The sequence below is a fragment of the Cervus elaphus genome, chromosome 22 (assembly GCF_910594005.1).
Source record: "Cervus elaphus chromosome 22, mCerEla1.1, whole genome shotgun sequence".
Taxonomy (NCBI): domain Eukaryota; kingdom Metazoa; phylum Chordata; class Mammalia; order Artiodactyla; family Cervidae; genus Cervus; species Cervus elaphus.
The window spans coordinates 55,956,579-55,978,955 of NC_057836.1; the positions used below are offsets into that span (position 1 = coordinate 55,956,579).

General features: G+C 41.4%; 1 protein-coding gene across 23 annotated transcripts in view; it reads left to right on the top strand.

The window, feature by feature from the left end:
- The window catches only part of ANKS1B (ankyrin repeat and sterile alpha motif domain containing 1B), a 1,073,060-nt gene that overhangs the window by 971,052 nt on the left and 79,631 nt on the right, over positions 1–22,377 (top strand). For 17 of the 23 annotated variants that reach the window (XM_043881060.1, XM_043881066.1, XM_043881055.1 and 14 more), the window contains 2 exons: positions 6,781–6,888; positions 8,935–9,114. In XM_043881060.1, the coding sequence (XP_043736995.1) occupies positions 6,781–6,888; positions 8,935–9,114 (288 nt within the window). The remainder of the gene's footprint in view (positions 1–6,780; positions 6,889–8,934; positions 9,115–22,377) is intronic. The other 6 variants (XM_043881070.1, XM_043881071.1, XM_043881072.1 and 3 more) reach the window with 2 other exon arrangements.

Below are 22,377 nucleotides of genomic sequence, written 5' to 3' on the forward strand. Positions count from 1 at the left end.
GGAAAAAAGCATGTTTAATTTATATCACAGTAAACTTAACATGTTTAATTTATATCACATTAAATTTTCAAAGGAAAAAAAAGTCTGGGTACCCTGACTTCCAATTTGCTATGACATATATTCTGATGTGAGCTATTCAGTGTGAGGGTAATGTCATGATATTGTCTAGCAGAATTCCCACAGCTAAACCCAGAAATGTAAATGACAGTGAGATAATATTATAGCATTGTCACTCAGCACAGTTACTCTCCTATTGCTGGAGTGTACCAGGTGGTTTCTGAAGTTTTTCTTTTCGGTTGCTATTGGAGAAGATTCCGAGAGGCAGCTACTGCTCTGATGAATGGGAACCAACATGCAGGCCTGTATTGTTTCAACAACACTCCTTCCCTTTGACCCACATTTCTCATGATAGTTACAATGAAAACCAAACCAAGCATTCACTTTAACTTTTCACCTACTGGAACTCAGCAGCTGGAACCACATTCTTATCTTCATGTGTATAATAATTTATTCTTTTTTTTTTTTTTTTTTATTATTATTTTTTTTTAATTTATTCTTAGTTAATGGTTTCGGAGAAGCCAATGGCACCCCACTCCAGTACTCTTGCCTGGAAAATCCCATGGGCAGAGGAGCCTGGTAGGCTGCAGTCCATGGGGTCGCGAAGAGTCGGACACGACTGAGCGACTTCACTTTCACTTTTCACTTTCATGCACTGGAGAAGGAAATGGCAACCCGCTCCAGTGTTCTTGCCTGGAGAGTCCCAGGGACGGGGGAGCCTGGTGGGCTGCCGTCTGTGGGGTCGCACAGAGTCGGACACGACTGCAGCGACTTAGCAGCAGCAGCAGTAGTTTGCATGCTCACTTGTGCGCTCAGTCGTGTCTGACTCCTGTGTGACCCCATGGACCATAACCCACCGGACTCCTCCATCCGTGGGCTTCTCCAGGCAAGAATACTGCAGTGGGTAGCCATTCCTTTCTCCAGGAGATCTTCCCGACCCATGGATTTAACCTGGATCTCCTTCGTTGCAGGCGGATTCTTTATTGCCACCAGGAAATCCAGTTAATGGTTTGGTGATCTAGTATTTATACCCAGTTTCTCTGAGTTTCCTCTTTGAGTCTGCCAAATAATTTGTGACAGAAACCCACTATTGTTTTTTGAGCTGAGCAGAATTGGCTCAAAATCTTGGAGTAACTAAATGCTCAGTATATTACCATTAGTCTAGCTTTTACTCCAATAGGGTTTCTTCCTTTTACATGCAGTTAACTTTTCACCCAAGCAGTGATGAAATCCATACAGAATTCTATACTAACACAGTAATCGTTGCTCTGGCTCTTTGAAAACTGAAGGTTTACAGGCTGACTGGTTGTGAGTTATGGTGCCTAGGGTGGCACAATTTTACTTATAATGACAGTCACTCAAGGCAAACCCAACTGCCTTTGGACTTGACTTTTCCATAATAACTGTTTTTCTTTAGAGTAGTCTCTCTGTTATTGCCTTGCCAATTGGATTTCTTATTGTCAGCTTTGGAGTTTTGAAGCCAGATGTCTACCTTCCCTACCTCTCTAATATTAGTCAACTTGGATTGAATCTTGGGTCAGTGAGGACTTCTTGTCCTTTGGTATATATGCATTTTACAAGGAATTCTGTAAGGTACGTGCCTGAGCTGTTTTGATCTGAAGCTTTAACTCTGCTATAAGCCTTGTCCAAAATCAAAGCTGTATTATTTTAATGTTTTCAGATGATTGAGACCCAGTGTAAATGTTTTGAACACAATAACTGAAAAAAAAAAAGCACTAGCTTAAGAACCATTATAATGTGTAACCAGTAGTATGTGTGTGTGCTCAGTCGTGTCCAACCCTGCAGCCCCACGGACTATAGCCCATCAGGCTCCTCAGTCCATGGAATTCGCCATGGACTGGGTTGCCATTTCCTACTCAGGGGATCTTCCTGACCCAGGATCAAACCCACGTTTCCTGTGTCTCCTGCAGTGGAAAGTGGATTCTTTACCACTGAGCCCCCTGGGAAGCCCAACCAACAGTATAACTAAGGCCAAACACTATAGAGGTTGGTAGCAACCAGAAGAGCCTGTGGTGAGTGGTAAAGAGCAGGTTCATAATCAGGTGCGTATTCCAGCCATGATATCCATTAGCAGTGAGACATTTGACAAATAACAGTGTCTCTAAATCTCAGGTTTGGCGTCTCTAAAATGGGAATGATACTGTTATTGTAAGAATTAAAGGAGATATTTACACATATATAAATGCACTTGGCACAGTTTCTGGCACAACTAGAACATAGCAGATGTTCAGTAAATGTAATCATCACTACCTCCTATAACATGTGATCATTTCTAGTAAGGAAGGGGCGCTACCCAGGCATAGTTGACACAAGTCACATTCTGTGTTAACCAGCTCATTCTAGCTGCCTATATGTCTGTCTCCCTTTTGGGGGTAGTTCTGTGGGGGAGGCAGCAGCAGTCCAGTGTGGATAAGGGCCTCAGTTTACTGCCTATTGGAGATTAAATGGTGGGATGGAAGAATAGGGTACTTTCCTTTAGATTAGGTCTGGTACTACACTAATAGCTAGAAACCAGACCCATTCCTACCAGAGCATGTTGCTTCCATGAGGACTTTTCTGAGGTTAACCACATCTCTTCCTGCAAGTCATCACCATGTTTGTTTGACATGATTAACTTTATAAAAATGGCCAAGTCCCTGTTTTGCCGGGTCAGATTTCCATGTATCCTTAGAGACTGTTAGCTGAAATGAGCGCCCTGTGCAGGTTACATCTTGTATGTGCAGGGCACTGTGCTGATTCCGCTCAGTCTCACTCTGTCTTCCCAACAGCACTTGAGATGGGGCATTAACTTCCTCATTTTATAGGCAAGAAAACTGGAAACAAAGAGTCAGGTAACTTGCCCCAAATTGAGTTGTCAGAGAGTAAATCAAAAGCAGCAATGGAGGTTACACCCACTCAGTTTTACCACAGTTGTTATTTAGTGTCAGTTATTTGTCAAAATAATTTTGAATGTTTTTATTGCTATAAGAACATTTCTTAGCAGGATTCAGGGGTCCGGGATAGCACCATCACCATCAGGTTCAATTCCCTCCTGAGAGAAAGGCAGAAAGGATTTTGTGGGAGAAATTTATATTTAATAGAAGTTGTAACCAAGTAGTTGAGAATAAGAATAAAAGGGAATAAGAAAATGTAGTGGTTTTTAGACTTGCAAATACACTTGAAAAGGTTAATGTTGTATTTTTCAGAAATGGAGGCTTTCTTTGATCTTGATGTTTAAAAAATAAGAAACAATGTAAGGGCATTTCTCTGGATTGTATGAACAGTATTGTCTGCAAGTAATCTGCCCTGGGACTGCATTTATTTAGCATATTTATAAATCATCTGAAAGAAGGAGTATATGGTGAAATTCCAGATTTGCAAAAACTACTAAGTTCCTCCAGGTAGTGAAATGCCAAGCTGGCTAATATGAATATAGGAAGATAACACAAGCTTCCGTGAATGGGCAGAAGGATGGCAGATGGGCTTCTGCATGGACAACTGTAAGATAAGGAATGTAGGAGAAATCATTCAAACCATCCTTCCAAATTAAAAGGCTTTCAACTATCAGCTCGGACCGAATTAAGAGGTTTTCCAGTCAGTGTATATTTTTGTGCCTCGTTATTCCTACTGCAGCTATGCGGCCAGCCACAAATCAAGAGTGCTTAGAAAAGGCATTTTTAAAGGGGCATTAGAAGCAGGAAATGGTATCCTGCTTAAATGTAGTGCCAAAGTTCGCCTATACCTGGATTATTCTGAGTAATTTGTTCAGCAGACCTGAAGCAGTTGAAATAGGGGAGGAGACAGTACAGAGAGAATGGACTAAAGGGACTGCTTTATGAAAAGAGAGCTGCTTTATGAAACCAGCCTGCCCAGATGAGGATGTATCAGTCTGGGGGAGATGAAGGTTTATAAAATCAGAGGGAGGTGTTGCATGTAGACAGACCTTGATTAACACTCACCATCCTCATCCTCAACAGACATGGGTCAGAGAGTGAATATAAAAAGGAATTGAACAAACTTACGGTTAACAAAGGGGAAATGCAGTGGGAGAGGGATAAATTAGGAGGTTGGGATTAACATATACACACTACTGTGTATAAACTGGATAACCAACAAGGACTTCCTGTGAAGCGCGTGCTCATGTGTGTTCAGTCGAATCTGACTTTTTGCAGCCCCATAAACTGTAGCCCACCAGGCCCCTCTGTCTGTGGAGTTTTCCAGACAAGAAATACTGGAACAGGTTGCCATTTCCTGCTCTGGGGAGCTTCCCAACCTACGGATCAAACCTACATCTCCTGCATCTCCTGCTTTGGTAGGCAGATTCTTTACCTCTGCGCCACCTGGGAAGTCTTACTTATTATGTAAAACATATGCACAGTATTTACACTCAGTTGTGTCCGACTCTTTGCAACCCCATTGATTATACAGTCCATGGAATTCTCCAGGGCAGAATCCTGGAGTGGGTAGCCATTCCCTTCTCCAGAAGATCTTCCCAACCTAGGGATTGAACCCAGGTCTCTTGCATTGCAGGCAGATTCTTTACCAAGGGAACTCAATACAATATTCTGTAATAGCCTGTATGGGGAAAGAATTTGAAGAAGAATGGATATATGTATAACTGAATCACTTTGCTGAACACTTGAAATTAACACAACATTGTAAATCAACTATATTCCAATATAAAATAAAAATTTTAAATATTTTAAAATTCAATTTTAAAATAAAAGGAATAGAGCATCATGCTAACTTAAAATCAAAATCAATTTAGGCAGAGAGGCCAATAGGCTACTGACAAATAGGGTAGCACAGAATGAGTGCCAGAGAAATACCCCCCTCAACCCTGTAAAATTTAAAGAGAATATTTTAAAAAATCATTTTCACAATGGGTCATATACTTTTGGAACTAGTTATCCAACAAGAATTGTTCTATCCTAGTACCGTATATGTGTAGGAAAGAGGTGAACATATTTCTTATGAATGAATTTATAATTTTGTTGTTGTTAAAAAGTCAGTGGTATTTGGAGATATGCCCAAACTTTGCTGTTTGCCTACGAGTAAAACAAGTTTTGGAATCAGGCAAACCAAATTCAAATCCCAGAGCCACCATATATTGGCTCTTTGGTAGGCTACTTCAGCACTCTGAACCTCAGTCTCCTCTGCTGTAAATCAAGAAGCACACCTTCCCATTAAGAATGCTGTGATGAAGGAAAGCAAGCAATGTGGAAAGCTCTGGGGAGGGCTGAGGACCGAGGCTCTCTGCAAGGCTTGGTTTCCTGCGTCGTCTCTTTGCACTTTGCCCTTTGCAGTGTGCTGTCAGACTCAAAAGTCCCATCCTGGGAGACCCTGGTCAGCAGTACTTGATTCTATTTCTACTTTTACTTTCATCTGCCTTAATATTCATTCGTCCATGTTCATTGAGCTTCCATTATTTCAAACATTATTGGGGAAATGATGATAAAGACATACCTGCTCTCTGGACACTTACCTGGGCGAATGTTTTTTTTGAGAGCTTCCCTGGTAGCTCAGCTGGTAAAGAATCTGCCTGCAATGTGGGAGACCTTGGGATGATTTCTGCATCAGGAAGACCCCCTGGAGAAGGGATAGGCTGCCCACTCCAGCATTCTTGGGCTTCCCTGGTGGCTCAGATGGTAAAGAATCCACCTGCAATGCAGATTCGATCGCTGGCTTGGGAAGATCCCCTGGAGGAGGGCATGGAAACCCACTCCAATGTTCTTGCCTGTAGAATCCGCATGGACAGAAGAGCCTGGCGAGCTACAGTCCGTGGGGTCGCAAACAGTCGGACACCGGCAGGGCTGTGTTACCTGGGGGAGTGCCAGTGTCAGCTGCTCAGTCGTGTCCGACTCTTTGCAGCCCCGTGGACCGGACTGTGGTCCGCCAGGCTCTTCTGTCCATGGGAGTTCTCCAGGCAAGAATACTGGAGTGGATAGCCGTTCCCTTCTCCAGGGGATCGTCCTGACCCAGGGGTCAGATCCGGGTCTCCTGCATTGCAGGCAGATTCTTCACTTCCTGAGCCGCCAGGGAAGCACCTTGCGGGGAGAGGGGGTGCTTCCAACCCCGCAAATAAAGTTGTTTAGAGACTGCTACGAAGAGGCTCACGGGGTGGAGCATGCCGGCCGAGGGCTCGGTTCTTTGAGCGAGGAGGTGGGATGGGCCTTTGGGAGGAGGCCACACTGAGGCAGCGTCTAAACGGATAAGAAAGCATCATCTGAAAACCGCAGGAGAGGCGGTGGGTCGGGGAGCCGGGGGAGCACTCCAGGCAAATGGAGAAAAGGGGTAGAGACCCCAAGGCCAGACTGTTCAAGGAACAGAGAAGGCCCGAGGGGAGAGCGCAGGGAGCAGAGAGAGAAAGAGCAGCCAGCCCCGTCGGGCCTGGACGCCAGGTCAGGACGTGGGTTTTGCTCTAAGAGCCGTAGGAAGCTAGTATGAGACCTGACTCACACTTGGAGAGGTCTTGTGGCTGCTGGGTGGCGAGCTGGACCCGCGGGAGCCTGGCTGCCGGAAGCCCCGCCCCGCTCCTCCTCGGCCTCGCCGCCCCGGTGGCGTGTGTCTCCGTGGCCTCGCGCGGACACACGGATCTCACGCCCCATCTCTCCCGGTGCAGAGTAACTTTGCACAAATCTCTCCCCGCCTGCATCTTACAGGACAAGTAAAAATCATTTTTCTCAAGTGAAGTATTTAATCCAAATATATATGTCGTTTCAGGTTTTAAAAATCAATTTGATTGGCCACAGGAAACGTATCTTGGCATCTCTGGGAGACAGACTACACGACGACCCGCCACAGAAGCCCCCTCGGTCCATCACCCTCAGGGTAAGTACCCCGCGTGCTTTTTCTGCCCTCCACTCGTATCCTCAAATACTGTGCTGTGCAGTAAGATGGGAATGACTGAAGTGGTGGGTCACGAAGTACAGGCTGTTTTCCAGGTAGCTTACCTTATCTGTATAAAAAGCTTTCTTGCCTTTGATAGCATTTTCTAAGACAAGATTTGTTTTTCTCGATTGGTTAAATATGTCTTTTTGAGATTTAGATAAACATCTGAAAAACCACCACCTTTAAAGAATCTCTCTGCTGCCCCCCATCCCACACTCCCCTCAACACAGAGAGGAAATGAATTTTCTGTCAAACTCCTCAAACCCACAGAAAGAAAATCGATGAGGACCAGAGTTAAGTAAAAGATCGATTTAAAATTAACCTTCGGGTCTTCTGTTTTTTAAGAAATGAGTTGTTCGGTTTTTACCCACTTCAAAAATTAAGAATAGAGAATGTGGACTTTAGTAAACTATTTAAGCTATATATTAGAATTATGGGATATAAAAACTAGAGAGAAACCATAGGAGGAAGAGAGAAGTAAAGTGGAAGGGAAGGAAGGCAAGAAAGAGCAGAAGGAAAGAGACAGAGAGAAGATTCCAGGGAGAATGGTCCCAGGAAGGAGTAACCAGCAGTCTCTGGTGTTTATGAGGCCCATAGGATCTTTTCAAAAATTCACCATAAAGCCGGGGTCTCCATGACCAGTTGGAGAGTTCCAGCTCTGTTCTCTTTATCGAGCCCTGTACTTGCTTGCTTCTGATTCCTTTTCTGCAAGTGTCAGAAAGGGTAGTGATAATAAATGAACACAAAAGTGGCACTTAGATGTAACTGCCAGCAATGAAATGCCGCTGAATGTTTCTTATCAGTGGACTTCAGCAAACAGCGTAACTACTGTCAGGGTAGGAGATGATCAGGCAGGAGAGGAGCTGTTAAGGTTTTGAGGCTGATTCAATTTTAAAGGAGAAGAAAATACACAAAGACTTCAGAAAATGCGAGCGAATTGGCTCCCGGAGGGAGTCATGAGAAAAACTGATGACTAGGAGAATTGGGATATATTGGGTTGTTTGGAAGCTGGTTGAGGGCTTTGGGAGTAGTGACTAAAAAAAAAAAAAAGACCTATTTTTCTCCCTCAATAGAAGGAGCCTCAGATAAATTGGGGGGGATGAGCTAGAAAGGGATTACTGTTTTGCCTTCATTTTGCTGCATGAAGAGGAAAAAGATATAGACACCCTCAGTGTAACCATCCTAAATGACCCTTTAGAGGAGTATTCCCTGCTACGTCTCCTACTGTCTCTCCTTCCTCTTCTGAACCTCTCCCTCTGGCTCTCTGGAAGAGACTTGAGGAAACAGCAAATAAATCAAAGAGGTTCCCAAGAACAAAATGCAGGACCTTATTAATCCATCAGAGGTGGTCTGGAATGTCTTGGGGAGAAGTAGCTGGAGAACCAGCACGATCCCGTCCTCCTCTTACTCGCAAACACCAGAGCCCAGCTCTCTGCCCCCCTTTATCTTACCTCTCCACCGGTTTCCCCCAGTTGTCTTTGCCATCAGCGCCTGTCCTCATGCACTGCTCTGGAGTCTGTGCATGTGGCACGCCATCTCCAGCTCGTGTCCTCTCCCCAGCCTGATGGCCAGGCTGCTCTTTGAGGGAAGATCAAGACCCACGAGGTGCTATTTTAGCTGTCTCGTCGTGGCACCTACCGTAATGAGGCCACTCTGTTCCCATGGAGACACAGTTCCCTCCCTTGCAGATACGCGTGACAGCGTGGGGGTGCCTGGCACATGTGTGCCTCTGCTGAGATCATCCATGATGGAGGCTTAGAAAACAGAGCCTGGTTCTTTATGCTGTAAACCTTCGACCTGAAAGCCTTAAGGGGGGACATGTTGATCATGCCGTTAATAAAATGGTGGAATGTCATCGACTCCTCAACAGTTGATTTAAAAATGACTCCCCACTCCCGCGGTGTGTCTTGTCAGTATTTCACAATTTTGAAACCAGAGGTCAGCCACAAGAACATGGTATTTATTTCATGATGTATTTCCATTCAGGAACCCAGTGGTAATCACACTCCTCCTCAGTTGTCTCCATCACTTAGCCAAAGCACTTACACCACTGGTGGCTCCCTAGACGTTCCTCACATTATCATGCAGGGCGATGCAAGGAGGAGAAGAAATGAAAACTACTTTGATGATATTCCCCGATCAAAACTGGAGAGGCAGATGGCCCAGGTAAGGTGTTCAGAGCCTCTGTGATGTTTTTGCCTTTTTCCAAGATTAAGTAATGCATTCCGATTTTGAACAGTCGCTCACAATGGATGCATATTGTACACAACCTAACTGGAATTTTCCCATTTTATGTCATGACTTTTATTCCCTGCTCAGTTGAGCTAGATTGAAACAGACCTTTCTGGGAATGGAATGTAGACACAAATCATTGTTATCCAGTTCTTGACTGAAGATATTGTGTCTGGTCTCTTTGCACCCAGAAAAGTCTTTGCTCTAAAGGGAATAATGCTGTGTAAGAATCAAATCACAACGAAAAGTCATAAAGGTCTAGATTACAGAATTAAATTGGTTGGATGACAGGGTGAAAGTCAGGGGGGTGGGGAGGAGTAGGGCTAACTCCAAGTAATGCTGTTAATTTCCTGCCAGATTTACACATTTGTATAGACTTGTACAATGGGGACTAGTTGCAGCCATCTCATATTGTCACCTTGAGTAGCTGAAAATGATGCTGCTGCCTGACACAGATACCTGAAGAGAGAGATCTGTCCTGTTCAGATTTCGGGTGTGGATGTCTGGGTCTGTCCTGTCCCCAGGTCACTGCTCAAAAATTCAAGTCAGCCATAACCAAATAGTGGTACTGTCGCTAAAGCACTTTCTGATGGCAGCTTGCTCTGCAGTTTCACCCCGAGACTCAAAGCTGTGGATCTGTTGACAACTATTGGCAGAATCAACTCTTTTCATCCTCATTCTAGGTTCAGACTGATGTGTTAAGAGACTTCTCTCTGCCTCCCACACCTAAGATGAGAATCTTGAGGTGAAAATTTGACTGTAATTGCTTTGCCTTGGTTGTTAAATATTTTTCTCTTCTGTTTGGTGAGATTGTGTTTTTTTAAAGCCTTTGGTAAACATTCAGTGCTGCCGCTCATGAAAGAGAAATGTGAAAAGAATGTTCTGGAAACCGTGGCTATTCTGCGTACAAATGCCCTGGAGAGAAGGGGTCTGAGATATTGTGTCTCCTTTCAGCTTGCTCAGTATTGAATTGGTTTCAGGGTTCTTTGTGCAGAGAATAGCAGTGCTGGGATTATGGAAAATCTTTTATTGCAGGGAGGTGCAGAGACAAGAAAAGAATGATCTTCCCTCTCTCTCTTATTCAGTATTGTCTTTTAATCCTTATTACTGTTTTCACTGATTTTTTTTAAAATAACAAATCTAAAATCTGTTTTCCCCAAAAATGTTCATATATTTTCTATTTGTTAGTATTTGTCGACCACATACGTGGGTGAATTTCTCTAATGACAGCAGAGACATTTGCTTTAACCTTGAACCCTGTAGTCTTTATGTATGAATACAAACTGGATCTTTCCTGCACCCTTCCCTACCCTGGATAAGGCAGGATCATTCAGTAACAAGAATTAGCCATTATTGACCGTGCCAAATTCAGCAACAGAATCACCTGTCTGAACTGCTCATGCAATTTATGAAATTTCTCCACATAGTGCAGTTTTTTTTTCAAAGAGGAAATTAATTACTCTTCTGCCTGAGCGTGAACCCTCAGAGGTAATCTAGCAATTGCTCCCTTATGGTCTTTCTGAGATTCATAAGCTAGGGGAAGTATTACCTTTTTGAAGAGTCGAGATCTTTTTCTTGTCGTTCCAATCAGAATGCATCCCTTTCAGGAATTGTCTTGCCCTTGAGAAAATTGAATGAACTTTTATCTGGCCAGGTGAGAAAGGCACAAATGCAGAAAGAGAAGTGAGGTAAGCAGCGGATGCGATGTGAGCTGGAGAGGGTCTGTGTGTACGTGCTCATTTCCCTCCCTCCCCACCCCACCCTAGTGCTGTTCCCAGCGTTCAAATGATTGATGGAGACCCGGGCCTCCATCAGCAGCCAGGAGCTTATTAGAAGCTTTCTAAAATCCCACTGCTCAATATAGCGCTTTTGCTGCAGAGTAAATAGGAGATGGCACTACAGGAATCCGATCAATAAGGAGAAGAGATTTGGGGATCTCAACTCTTTATGTTGTGTTAATTGCCGTTTTTTATTTGTCTTGAGACTCTTTCCCAGTCTAGAAATGCTAGAAATCGTGGAGAAATGAATGGATACCGTTTAAAAATAGCACCATTTCAAAGCTTTAACCTGTCAAAATATGAAATACTTGGTAATTTTGTTGTTGAATGGTTTTATTTATGTGACCGTTCCACCACTCAGCCACTCAGCTCATGTTTTTTCCTATTTTTCTGTTTCTGGTTGTTTGCTATAATAATTTTTGAAATCCATTTGCTTTTTCTTTTAAATATATAATCTATCATACTCTCTCTAGACCAAGTCTTCCCCAAAGTTATGCCCTTAGCCAGTGTAAACTTGAATTCAACTCTTCTTCCTAAAGACTTGAATTAGCAATTAAAATTCCCGTACCAAAGCAGCTGGTTACACCTGCTTCCTGCTGGGAGCTCAGTCCCTGAAGTCCTTTCCCAGTGGATTTCTCCTGAGGGGCTTACTGGAGGTTGGTTAATGCATGCCTCGCCAGTCTTGTTTCCCACTAAAAGGTAGAAGTCCACCTTCAGGCTTTCTTACTTCCTAACAGAAAGGAAAATTCAGGTAAGAGAAAACCACCAGGACAAATCCTTGTTCACAGAGGCCCCTCTACTGCTTCAGGTTTAGCTGAGCCCCCAGCAGAGTGATTTGGAATTCTAGCCATAGGCCAGGAACCTGAAGCTCTTAGTGGCTTCAGTAATTTATAGGAACCTAACTTTCTTAAGGTTTGCCCAGCAGATGTGTGGAAGTGCTTTAACTTAGTAAACTCTTGCTTAAGATTAAATTGAGGTAAATTTAATGTCCATTCTACGTGTTAAATTTGTTAGCATATATTTTTCAAAAGCTAACACAGTGTTTAGTTACTTATTTTCAATTGAAACCGTTTAAAATACCTTTCTTGGAATCCAGAGAATTTTAAATAGCATGGCTATTGTTTGCTTTTGTTCTGACATAAGCAATGTTGTAGCATCAAATTATCTTACATAAATATGGGAGAAACAAATCAAGTTCAGTACTATTAAGATTTTTGAAACCATGAAATGTAGTGGTGTCAGCATGTTAAACAATGGGTTTCCTATCATGCTGGAAACACTGGATTCATTAGCTCAGAAGTTCTGAAAGGCTTCCCTATTTCCACACCCCTAATAGATAAATGTCGCATTCACATTTGTATAATAATACCGTAATGTGTACAGAGCTTGCTTTTCAATTTCCAAAATGCTTTCACATCTGTTCTCTCATTTTAGCACAAACAAGGTGTCCTACACGACTATTTATGTGCATGTAGCACATGGCAGATCAGCTTTTAAGTCCAAGTTCTATGGCGATAAGATAGTTAAGTGAAAAATATGAAAAATAATAACAGAAGGGAGAAAAATATTTCCAGTATTTAGGACCTAATCGACCATATTTAAAAATTTTCTTGAATGATACTTAGGGTAAGTCAAAATGTTCTTGAAATAAATAATAAAGAAGAGTAATGGAATTAATAAAATTTAGGGACCACATGCTCCAAAGTTATGAAAAAGAAAAAAGAATTTCCCAATGTGACACTTATAGCCATTTATTTATAACCAAATACTTAGGGAAGAATGAAATAATCCTTCTATTTTCACAAAATAAGAAAGACTCCTGAGCAGTGAGAGAAAACCCACACTAAAGAAGTTCTCATGTTTTGATTGGTGTCATCTAAATAGAAATATCAATATTGCCTGAGGCAGTTACCTTACCTGATGTACACAGACCTTAGAAGCAGACTTACCCACATTTCAAAGACTGGGAAACTGAGAAATTACGTGGCTTGGTCTGGGTAGCACAACCAGAAAGAGACAGAATCAGAACTTGCCTGAGGTGATATGTTGGGCACTAGAAAGGCTTTGTCTCCATTGCTTCTAAGTCCCTAGAAAGTTCATTCAGTTGAACGTCTAATATATTTTGATCCAGACAGGATTACTTAATACGTACAACTAGATCAATTACTTCTTTTTTTAATTAAATCTTCTTTAAAGTCTTTATTAAATTTCTTACAATTTTGCTTCTGTTTTATGTTTTGGGTTCTTGGCCGCAAGGCATTAGGCATGCGGGATCTTAGCTCCTCGACCAGGGATCGCAGATCTGCAAACCCTGTGTCGGAAGGCAAAGTCTTAACCACTGGACCACCGGGGAGGTACCTCAATTGCTTCTTTATTTGAAAGCCCTTTACATATTGTGTAAGTTCTACAAATGTTTGTTCTTTTGATACTGTTAGAGGAAGAGAAATGGAAACGGGGCCACACAGAAGCCCTGCCGTGGCCCCACCCGTACCTAAGACTCCACGCAGTGTCTTATTCAAACCTCACCACAGCCCCCGCTAGGACTTCCCCGGTGGCTCAGATGGTAAAGCGTTTGTCTGCAATGCGGGAGACCTGGGTTCAGTCCCTGGGTAGGGAAGATCCCCCGGAGAAGGAGACGGCAACCTACTCCAGTACTCTTGCCTAGAAAATCCCATGGACGGAGGAGCCTGGTGCAGGCTACTGTCCATGGGGTCACAAAGAGTCGGGCATGACTGAGTGACTTCCCTTCCCCTTTCCTTCACAGCCCCCCCTATACTCAAGGACCCCGGTGAGTGAGCGCTTTGCCTCACCGCTGCTGCGTGGCAGAGCCCGAACACAAGCCCTGTCTGACCATGTCCTATTCTTCTATACCCTAGTGGGCTACTTCTATTTTTAAATGATATGAAATATCTTTATAACACTTCAATAAATACCAGTTTCCCGTATGCTATGTCAGATCCTCTATCCATAGAATTCTCCAGGCAAGAATACTGAAGTGGATAGCCATTCCCTTGTCCAGAGGATCTTCCCAGCCCAGGGATCAAACCCGGGTCTCCTGCATTGCAGGCATATTCTTCACTGTCTGAGCCACCAGGGAGACCCATACGTGCATAAAGACAGTGAACAGAACAAGGATAATATCGCTGGTGGTTATCGGAAACTTATGGAATCAGCTCATGGTTCTCACTGTAAAACTTAATTTTTAACATTTTATTTAATTGCAGTATAGTTGAATTACAATATTGTGTTAGTTCCAGGTGTACATGGACATCACCAGATGGTCAACACCGAAATCAAATTGATTATATTCTTTGCAGTCAAAGATGGAGAAGCTCTATACAGTCAGCAAAAACAAGATTGGGAGCTGACTTTGGCTCAGATACAAACTCCTTATTGCCAAATTCAGACTTAAATTGAAGAAAGTAGAGAAAACCACTAGACCATTCGGGCATAACCTAAGTCAAATCCCTTATGATTATACAGTGGAAGTGAGAAATGGATTCAAGGGATTAGATCTGATAGACAGAGTGCCTGAAGAACTATGGACAGAGGTTCATGACATTGTACAGGAGGTTTGTGACATTGATCAAGACCATCCCCAAGAAAAAGAAATGCAAAAAGGCAAAATAGTTGTCTGGGGAGGCCCTACAAATAGCTGAGAAAAGAAGAGAAACTAAAGGCAAAGGAGAAAAGGAAAGAAACACCCATTTGAATGCAGAGTTCCAATGAATAGCAAGAGGAGATAAGAAAGCCTTCCTCAGTGATCAGTACAAAGAAATAGAGGAAAACAACAGAATGGGAAAGACTAGAGATCTCTTCAAGAAAATTAGAGATACCAAGGGAACATTCATGCAAAGATGGGCTCAATAAAGGACAGAAACAATATGGACCTAACAGAAACAGAAGATATTAAGAAGAGGTGACAAGAATACACAGAAGAACTATACAAAAAAAGATCTTCACGGCCCAGATAACCACGTGGTGTGCTCACTCACCTAGAGCCAGACATCCTGGAATGCGAAGTCAAGTGGGCCTTAGGAAGCATCACTATGAACAAAGCTAGTGGAGGTGATGGAATTCCAGTCGAGCTATTTCAAAACTTAAAAGATGATGCTGTTCAAGTGCTGCATTCAGTATGCCAGCAAATTTGGAAAACTCAGCAGTGTCCCCAGGACTGGAAAAGGTCAGTTTTCATTCCAATTCCAAAGAAAGGCAATGCCAAAGAATGCTCAAACTACCGCACAATTGCACTCATCTCACACACTAGCAAAGGAATGCTCAAAATCCTCCAAGCCAGGCTTCAATAGTATGTGAACCCTGAACTTCCAGATGTTCAAGCTGGATTTAGAGAAGGCAGAGGAACCAGAGATCAAATTGCCAACATCTGCTGGTTGTTAGAAAAAGCAAGAGAGTTCCAGAAAAATATCTACTTCTGTTTTATTGACTGTGCCAAAGCCTTTGACTGTGTGGATCACAACAAACTGTGGAAAATTCTTAAAGAGATGGGAATACCAGATCACCTTACCTGCCTCCTGAGAAATCTGTATGCAGGTCAAGAAGCAACAGTTAGAACTGGACATGGAACAACAGACTGGTTCCAAATTGGGAAAGGAGTATGTCTAGGCTGTATATTGTCACCCTGCTTATTTAAGTTACATGCGGAGTACTTCATGCAAAATGCCAGACTGGATGAAGCACAAGCTGGAATCAAGATTGCTGAGAGAAATATCAATAAAAAACCTCAGATATGCAGATGACACCACCCTTATGGCAGAAAGTAAAGAAGAACTAAAGAGCCTCTTGATGAAAGTGAAAGAGGAGAGTGAAAAAGTTGGCTTAAAGCTCAACATTCAGAAAACTAAGATGATGGCATCTGGTCCCATCACTTCATGGCAAATAGATGGAGATATAGCGGAAACAGTGGCAGACTATTTTTGGGGGCTCCAAAATCACTGCAGATTGTGACTGCAGCCATGAAATTAAAAGGCACTTGCTCCTTGGAAGAAAAGCCGTGACTAACCTAGACAGCACATTAAAAAGCAGAGACATTACTTTACAGACAAAGGTCTGTCTAGTCAAGGCTGTGGTTTTTCCAGTAGTCATGTATGAATGTGAGAGTTGGACTATAAAGAAAGCTGAGCACCGAAGAATCGATGCTTTTGAACTGTGGTGTTGGAGAAGACTCTTGAGAGTCCCTTGGACTGCAAGATCAAACCTGTCAATCCTAAAGGAAATCAGTCCTGAATATTCATTGGAAGGACTGATGCTGAAGCTGAAGCTCCAATCCTTTAGCCACCTGATGCGAAGAACTGACTCACTGGAAAAGACCCTGATGCTGGGAAAGATTGAAGGTGGGAAGAGAAGGGGACAACAGAGGATGAAATGGCTGGAGGGCCATTTCACCGACTCGATGGACATGAGTTTGTATAACCTCCAGGAGTTAGTGATAGACAGGGAAGCCTGATGTCCTACAGTCCATGGGTCAAAAAGAGTCGGACATGACTGAGTGAGTGAACTGAACTGAACTCTAGGTGTACAGGACAGTATAAGTCATACATACATATATATATATCATATACATGTTTTTCCCTTATAGGTTATCGCAAAATATTGAGTATAGTTCCCTGGGCTGTACAGTAGGTCCTTGTTGGTTATGTTTTGTGTATAATGGGGTACACGTGTCCATCTCATCTTCCTAATTCATCCCCTCCCCGTTTTCCCCTGTGGTGGTCATAAGTTTGTTTTCTGCATCTGTGAGCCTGTTTCTGTTTTGTAATAAGTCCATTGTTATCTTTAGATTTCACACATAAGTGACGCATATGACATTTGTCTGGCTCGTTTTGCTTAGTAGGATAATCTTTAGGTCCATCCATGTTGCTGCATATGGTATTATTTAATTCTTTCTGTGGCTGAGTAATATTCCATTCTGGTATATTTCATTGTGTGAATGATAAAGAATATGTGGTAATATCCATTCCGTATCCATCAAATGTCCTATTGATGGACATTTAGGTTGCGCTCATGTCTTGGCTATCATAAATAGTACTGCTGAGACCATAAGGGTATCTTTCAAATACAGTTTTCTCCAGATACATGCCCAGGAGTGGGACTGCAGGAATTTTTAAAAAATTCTCATTGGAGTATAGTTGATTTACAATGTTGTGTTAGTTTCAGGTATACATACATATATATATATATATATATGCACATATATCCATTCTTTTTTAGATTCTTTTCCCACATAAACCATTACAGAGTATTGAGTAGCATTCCCTGTGCTATACAGTAGGTCCTTGAGATTGCAGGATTACATCATAACTCTGTTTTTAATTTTTTAAGGAACCTCCTTACTGTTCTCCATAGTGGCAGTACCAGTTTACATTCGCACCAACATAGGAGGGTTCCTTTTTCTCCAGATCCTCTCCAGCATTTATTATTTGTAGACTAATGGATGATGGCCATTCTTTTTTTTTTTTTTTTCTTTATTAGTTGGAGGCTAATTACTTCACAACGTTTCAGTGGGTTTTGTCATACATTGATATGAATCAGCCATAGATTTACACGTATTCCCCATCCCAATCCCCCCTCCCACCTCCCTCTCCACCCGATTCCTCTGGGTCTTCCCAGTGCACCAGGCCCGAGCACTTGTCTCATGCATCCCACCTGGGCTGGTGATCTGTTTCACCATAGATAGTATACATGCTGTTCTTTTGAAACATCCCACCCTCACCTTCTCCCACAGAGTTCAAAAGTCTGTTCTGTATTTCTGTGTCTCTTTTTCTGTTTTGCAGATAGGGTTATCGTTACCATCTTTCTAAATTCCATATATATGTGTTAGTATGCTGTAATGTTCTTTATCTTTCTGGCTTACTTCACTCTGTATAATGGGCTCCAGTTTCATCCATCTCATTAGGACTGGTTCAAATGAATTCTTTTTAACGGCTGAGTAATATTCCATGGTGTATATATACCACAGCTTCCTTATCCATTCGTCTGCTGATGGGCATCTAGGTTGCTTCCATGTCCTGGCTATTATAAACAGTGCTGCAATGAACATTGGGGTGCACGTGTCTCTTTCAGATCTGGTTTCCTCAGTGTGTATGCCCAGAAGTGGGATTGCTGGGTCATATGGCAGTTCTATTTCCAGTTTTTTAAGAAATCTCCACACTGTTTTCCATAGTGGCTGTACTAGTTTGCATTCCCACCAACAGTGTAAGAGGGTTCCCTTTTCTCCACACCCTCTCCAGCATTTATTGCTTGTAGGCTTTTGGATAGCAGCCATCCTGACTGGCGTGTAATGGTACCTCATTGTGGTTTTGATTTGCATTTCTCTAATAATGAGTGATGTTGAGCATCTTTTCATGTGTTTGTTAGCCATCTGTATGTCTTCTTTGGAGAAATGTCTGTTTAGTTCTTTGGCCCATTTTTTGATTGGGTCTTTTATTTTTCTGGAATTGAGCTGCAGGAGTTGCTTGTATATTTTTGAGATTAATCCTTTGTCTGTTTCTTCATTTGCTATTATTTTCTCCCAATCTGAGGGCTGTCTTTTCACCTTATTTATAGTTTCCTTTGTAGTGCAAAAGCTTTTAAGTTTCATTAGGTCCCATTTGTTTAGTTTTGCTTTTATTTCCAATATTCTGGGAGGTGGGTCATAGAGGATCTTGCTGTGATTTATGTCGGAGAGTGTTTTGCCTATGTTCTCCTCTAGAAGTTTTATAGTTTCTGGTCTTACATTTAGATCTTTAATCCATTTCGAGTTTATTTTTGTGTATGGTGTTAGAAAGTGTTCTAGTTTCATTTTTTACAAGTGGTTGACCAGTTTTCCCAGCACCACTTGTTAAAGAGGTTGTCTTTTTTCCATTGTATATCCTTGCCTCCTTTGTCAAAGATAAGGTGTACATAGGTTCGTGGATTTATCTCTGGGCTTTCTATTCTGTTCCATTGATCTATATTTCTGTCTTTGTGCCAGTACCATACTGTCTTGATGACTGTGGCTTTGTAGTAGAGTCTGAAGTCAGGCAGGTTGATTCCTCCAGTTCCATTCTTCTTTCTCAAGATTACTTTGGCTATTCGAGGTTTTTTGTATTTCCATACAAATTGTGAAATTCTTTGGTCTAGTTCTGTGAAAAATACCGTTGGTAGCTTGATAGGGATTGCATTGAATCTATAGATTGCTTTGGGTAGAATAGCCATTTTGACAATATTGATTCTTCCAATCCATGAACACGGTATGTTTCTCCATCTGTTTGTGTCCTCTTTGATTTCTTTCATCAGTGTTTTATAGTTTTCTATGTATAGGTCTTTTGTTTCTTTAGGTAGATATACTCCTAAGTATTTTATTCTTTTTGTTGCAATGGTGAATGGTATTGTTTCCTTAATTTCTCTTTCTGTTTTTTCATTGTTAGTATATAGGAATGCAAGGGATTTCTGTGTGTTAATTTTATATCCTGCAACTTTACTATATTCATTGATTAGCTCTAGTAATTTTCTGGAAGAGTCTTTAGGGTTTTCTATGTAGAGGATCATGTCATCTGCAAACAGTGAGAGTTTCACTTCTTCTTTTCCTATCTGGATTCCTTTTACTTCTTTTTCTGCTCTGATTGCTGTGGCCAAAACTTCCAACACTATGTTGAATAGTAGTGGTGAGAGTGTGTACCCTTGTCTTGTTCCTGATTTCAGGGGAAATGCTTTCAATTTTTCACCATTGAGGGTGATGCTTGCTGTGGGTTTGTCATATATAGCTTTTATTATGTTGAGGTATGTTCCTTCTATTCCTGCTTTTTGGAGAGTTTTAATCATAAATGGATGTTGAATTTTGTCAAAGGCTTTCTCTGCATCTATTGAGATAATCATATGGTTTTTATCTTTCAATTTGTTAATGTGGTGTATTACATTGATTGATTTGCGGATATTAAAGAATCCTTGCTTTCCTGGGATAAAGCCCACTTGGTCATGGTGTATGATTTTTTTAATATGTTGTTGGATTCTGTTTGCTAGAATTTTGTTAAGGATTTTTGCATCTATGTTCTTCAGTGATATTGGCCTGTAGTTTTCTTTTTTTGTGGCATCTTTGTCTGGTTTTGGAATTAGGGTGATGGTGGCCTCATAGAATGAGTTTGGAAGCTTACCTTCATCTGCAATTTTCTGGAAGAGTTTGAGTAAGATAGGTGTTAGCTCTTCTCTAAATTTTTGGTAGAATTCAGCTGTGAAGCCATCTGGTCCTGGACTTTTGTTTGCTGGAAGATTTCTGATTACAGTTTCAATTTCCTTGCTTGTGATGGGTCTGTTAAGATCTTCTATTTCTTCCTGGTTCAGTTTTGGAAAGTTATACTTTTCTAAGAATTTGTCCATTTCATGGATGATGGCCATTCTGACTAGAATGAATTAATACCTCATCGTGGTTTTGACTTTCATTTCCCTAATAATTAGCAGTGTTGAACACTTTTTCATGTGCCCGTTGGCCACCTGTATGTCTTCTTTGGAGAAATGTCTATTTAGGTCTTCTGCTTATTTTTTTATTGAATTGTTTGTTTTTTTTATATTGAGTTGTTAGTGTATTTTGCAAATTAATCCCTTGTTGCATCTTTTGCAAATATTTTTTCCATTCTATAGGTTATCTTTTCATTTTGTTTATGATTTTCTTTGCTGTGCAAAAGCTTTTAAGATTAATTAGGTCCCATTTGTTTATTTTTGTTTTTATTTTCATTCCTCTAGGAGGTAGATCTAAAAAGATTGCTGTGATTTATGTCAGTGTTCTGCTTATGTTTTCCTTTAGGAGTTTTATAGTATCCGCTCTTATATTTAGGTCTTTAATCCATTTTTGAGTCTCTGCAGTGTTTATTTGTTGATCCTCTTATGGGACCTCCTCCCTGAACATCTTGGTAGAGCTCTGCCCTCCTCCGATGTTTGTGAAAAGCTTTGTATGTAGGTGTGGAGTTTATTGCTCAGAGAGAGTTCTTGCCTCTGGGGGTGTCTCCGGTGAGTGGATGCTGCTTCCTTAGCAGCTTCTTCAGTTGGAGTTTTGATTTGGTTTCTTTCTGACTCTGTGATCTATATCAAGTCATGTGATTTCTCTAACTTTAGTTTCCTTGTCTTTAAAACATAGATAAAGACTGCCTCACAGGTTTGTGTGAATCAGATAATTTTTGTGAAAGTATATTTTAAACTATGAATCATTATTGTGTACATAATATAGATGTATGACTGTCAGTTCAGATGCATCCTCTATCAGTCCCTAATTCAAAGGCCTCTGGTTTATAGTAGGACCAGTTAATAACAAAAGCGTTAGAAAGGGAAGTGGTCAGAGAGTGGTAACAGTCTATAAAGACCACCCTTTAGTTCCAGGATTACACAGGCTTAGAATATATATTGAGAATGAAATTGGAACTTTCCTCCTTATTATGTTAATTGTATAAATTTGAAGGCTGCCACGGGGTATCTCTCATGATGGAAAAGGGATCTGTGAGATGATTACAAAGCGAGCGAAAGCAGAGGAGACCTGGAAGAGTTCTCTGCGAATTAAGGTTACAAAAGTATGAAGCTAAGGATGTCTTACAGTAGTAACACTTTATTATGGTAGCGTGGTAAGAGAAAACATTAAGCGAGAAAGAAAGGATTATTTTTTCCTTAAATGAATCTTCCTTAAGATGAATTCATTTCATCTTAAATGAATCTTAAATGAATCTTTCCTTAAATGAATAACTAAGTACACAAAATTGATAACTAGAGAAGCATAAGTGAAGTGAAGTCACTCAGTCATGTCCAAATCTTTGCAACCCCATGGACTGTAGCCCACCAGGTTCCTCCATCCATGGAATTTTATAGGCAAGAGTACTGGAGTGGGTTGCCATTTCCTTCTCCAGGGGATCTTCCCAACCCAGGGATCAAACCCGGGCCTCCCGCATTGTGGGCAGACACTTTACTGTCTGAGCCGCCAGGGAATCTAGATATCCCCAAAATCCATGAGGTAAACACTGAGCCAGCCTCTGGGCACGAAGATAGTAATTTATTCTTCTCTACTTTCCCTGGGAGAAAAAACCTGGTCTTCCTAGGTTCTACCCACCGCTCTTGTGTGATGGAATTTATAGAATCAGCCTTCAGAAAATGGTGCAACTGTTTTGAAAAGAACAACATTTTACAAAGTGATTTTCCCTCCATGAAAAAAGTTTTATTACTGAGTTACATTAGATTTTTTCAAATGTCCATAAGTTAGTGGCTAGTTTTTAATTTAGATTTTTATCACTTCACTACTACTCAGAAAAACTCAGCATGTCCATGACTTCAAAAATTTTTTACGAGGGTCTAAAGAGCAACTCCTAATACTTCAGCACAAACAGATAATGTATAACTCAAAAAAGAAGGTTAAGAATAAACTCCGTACACTCTTCCATCAGGAGCTCCCAGTATGACAGCTTGTTGG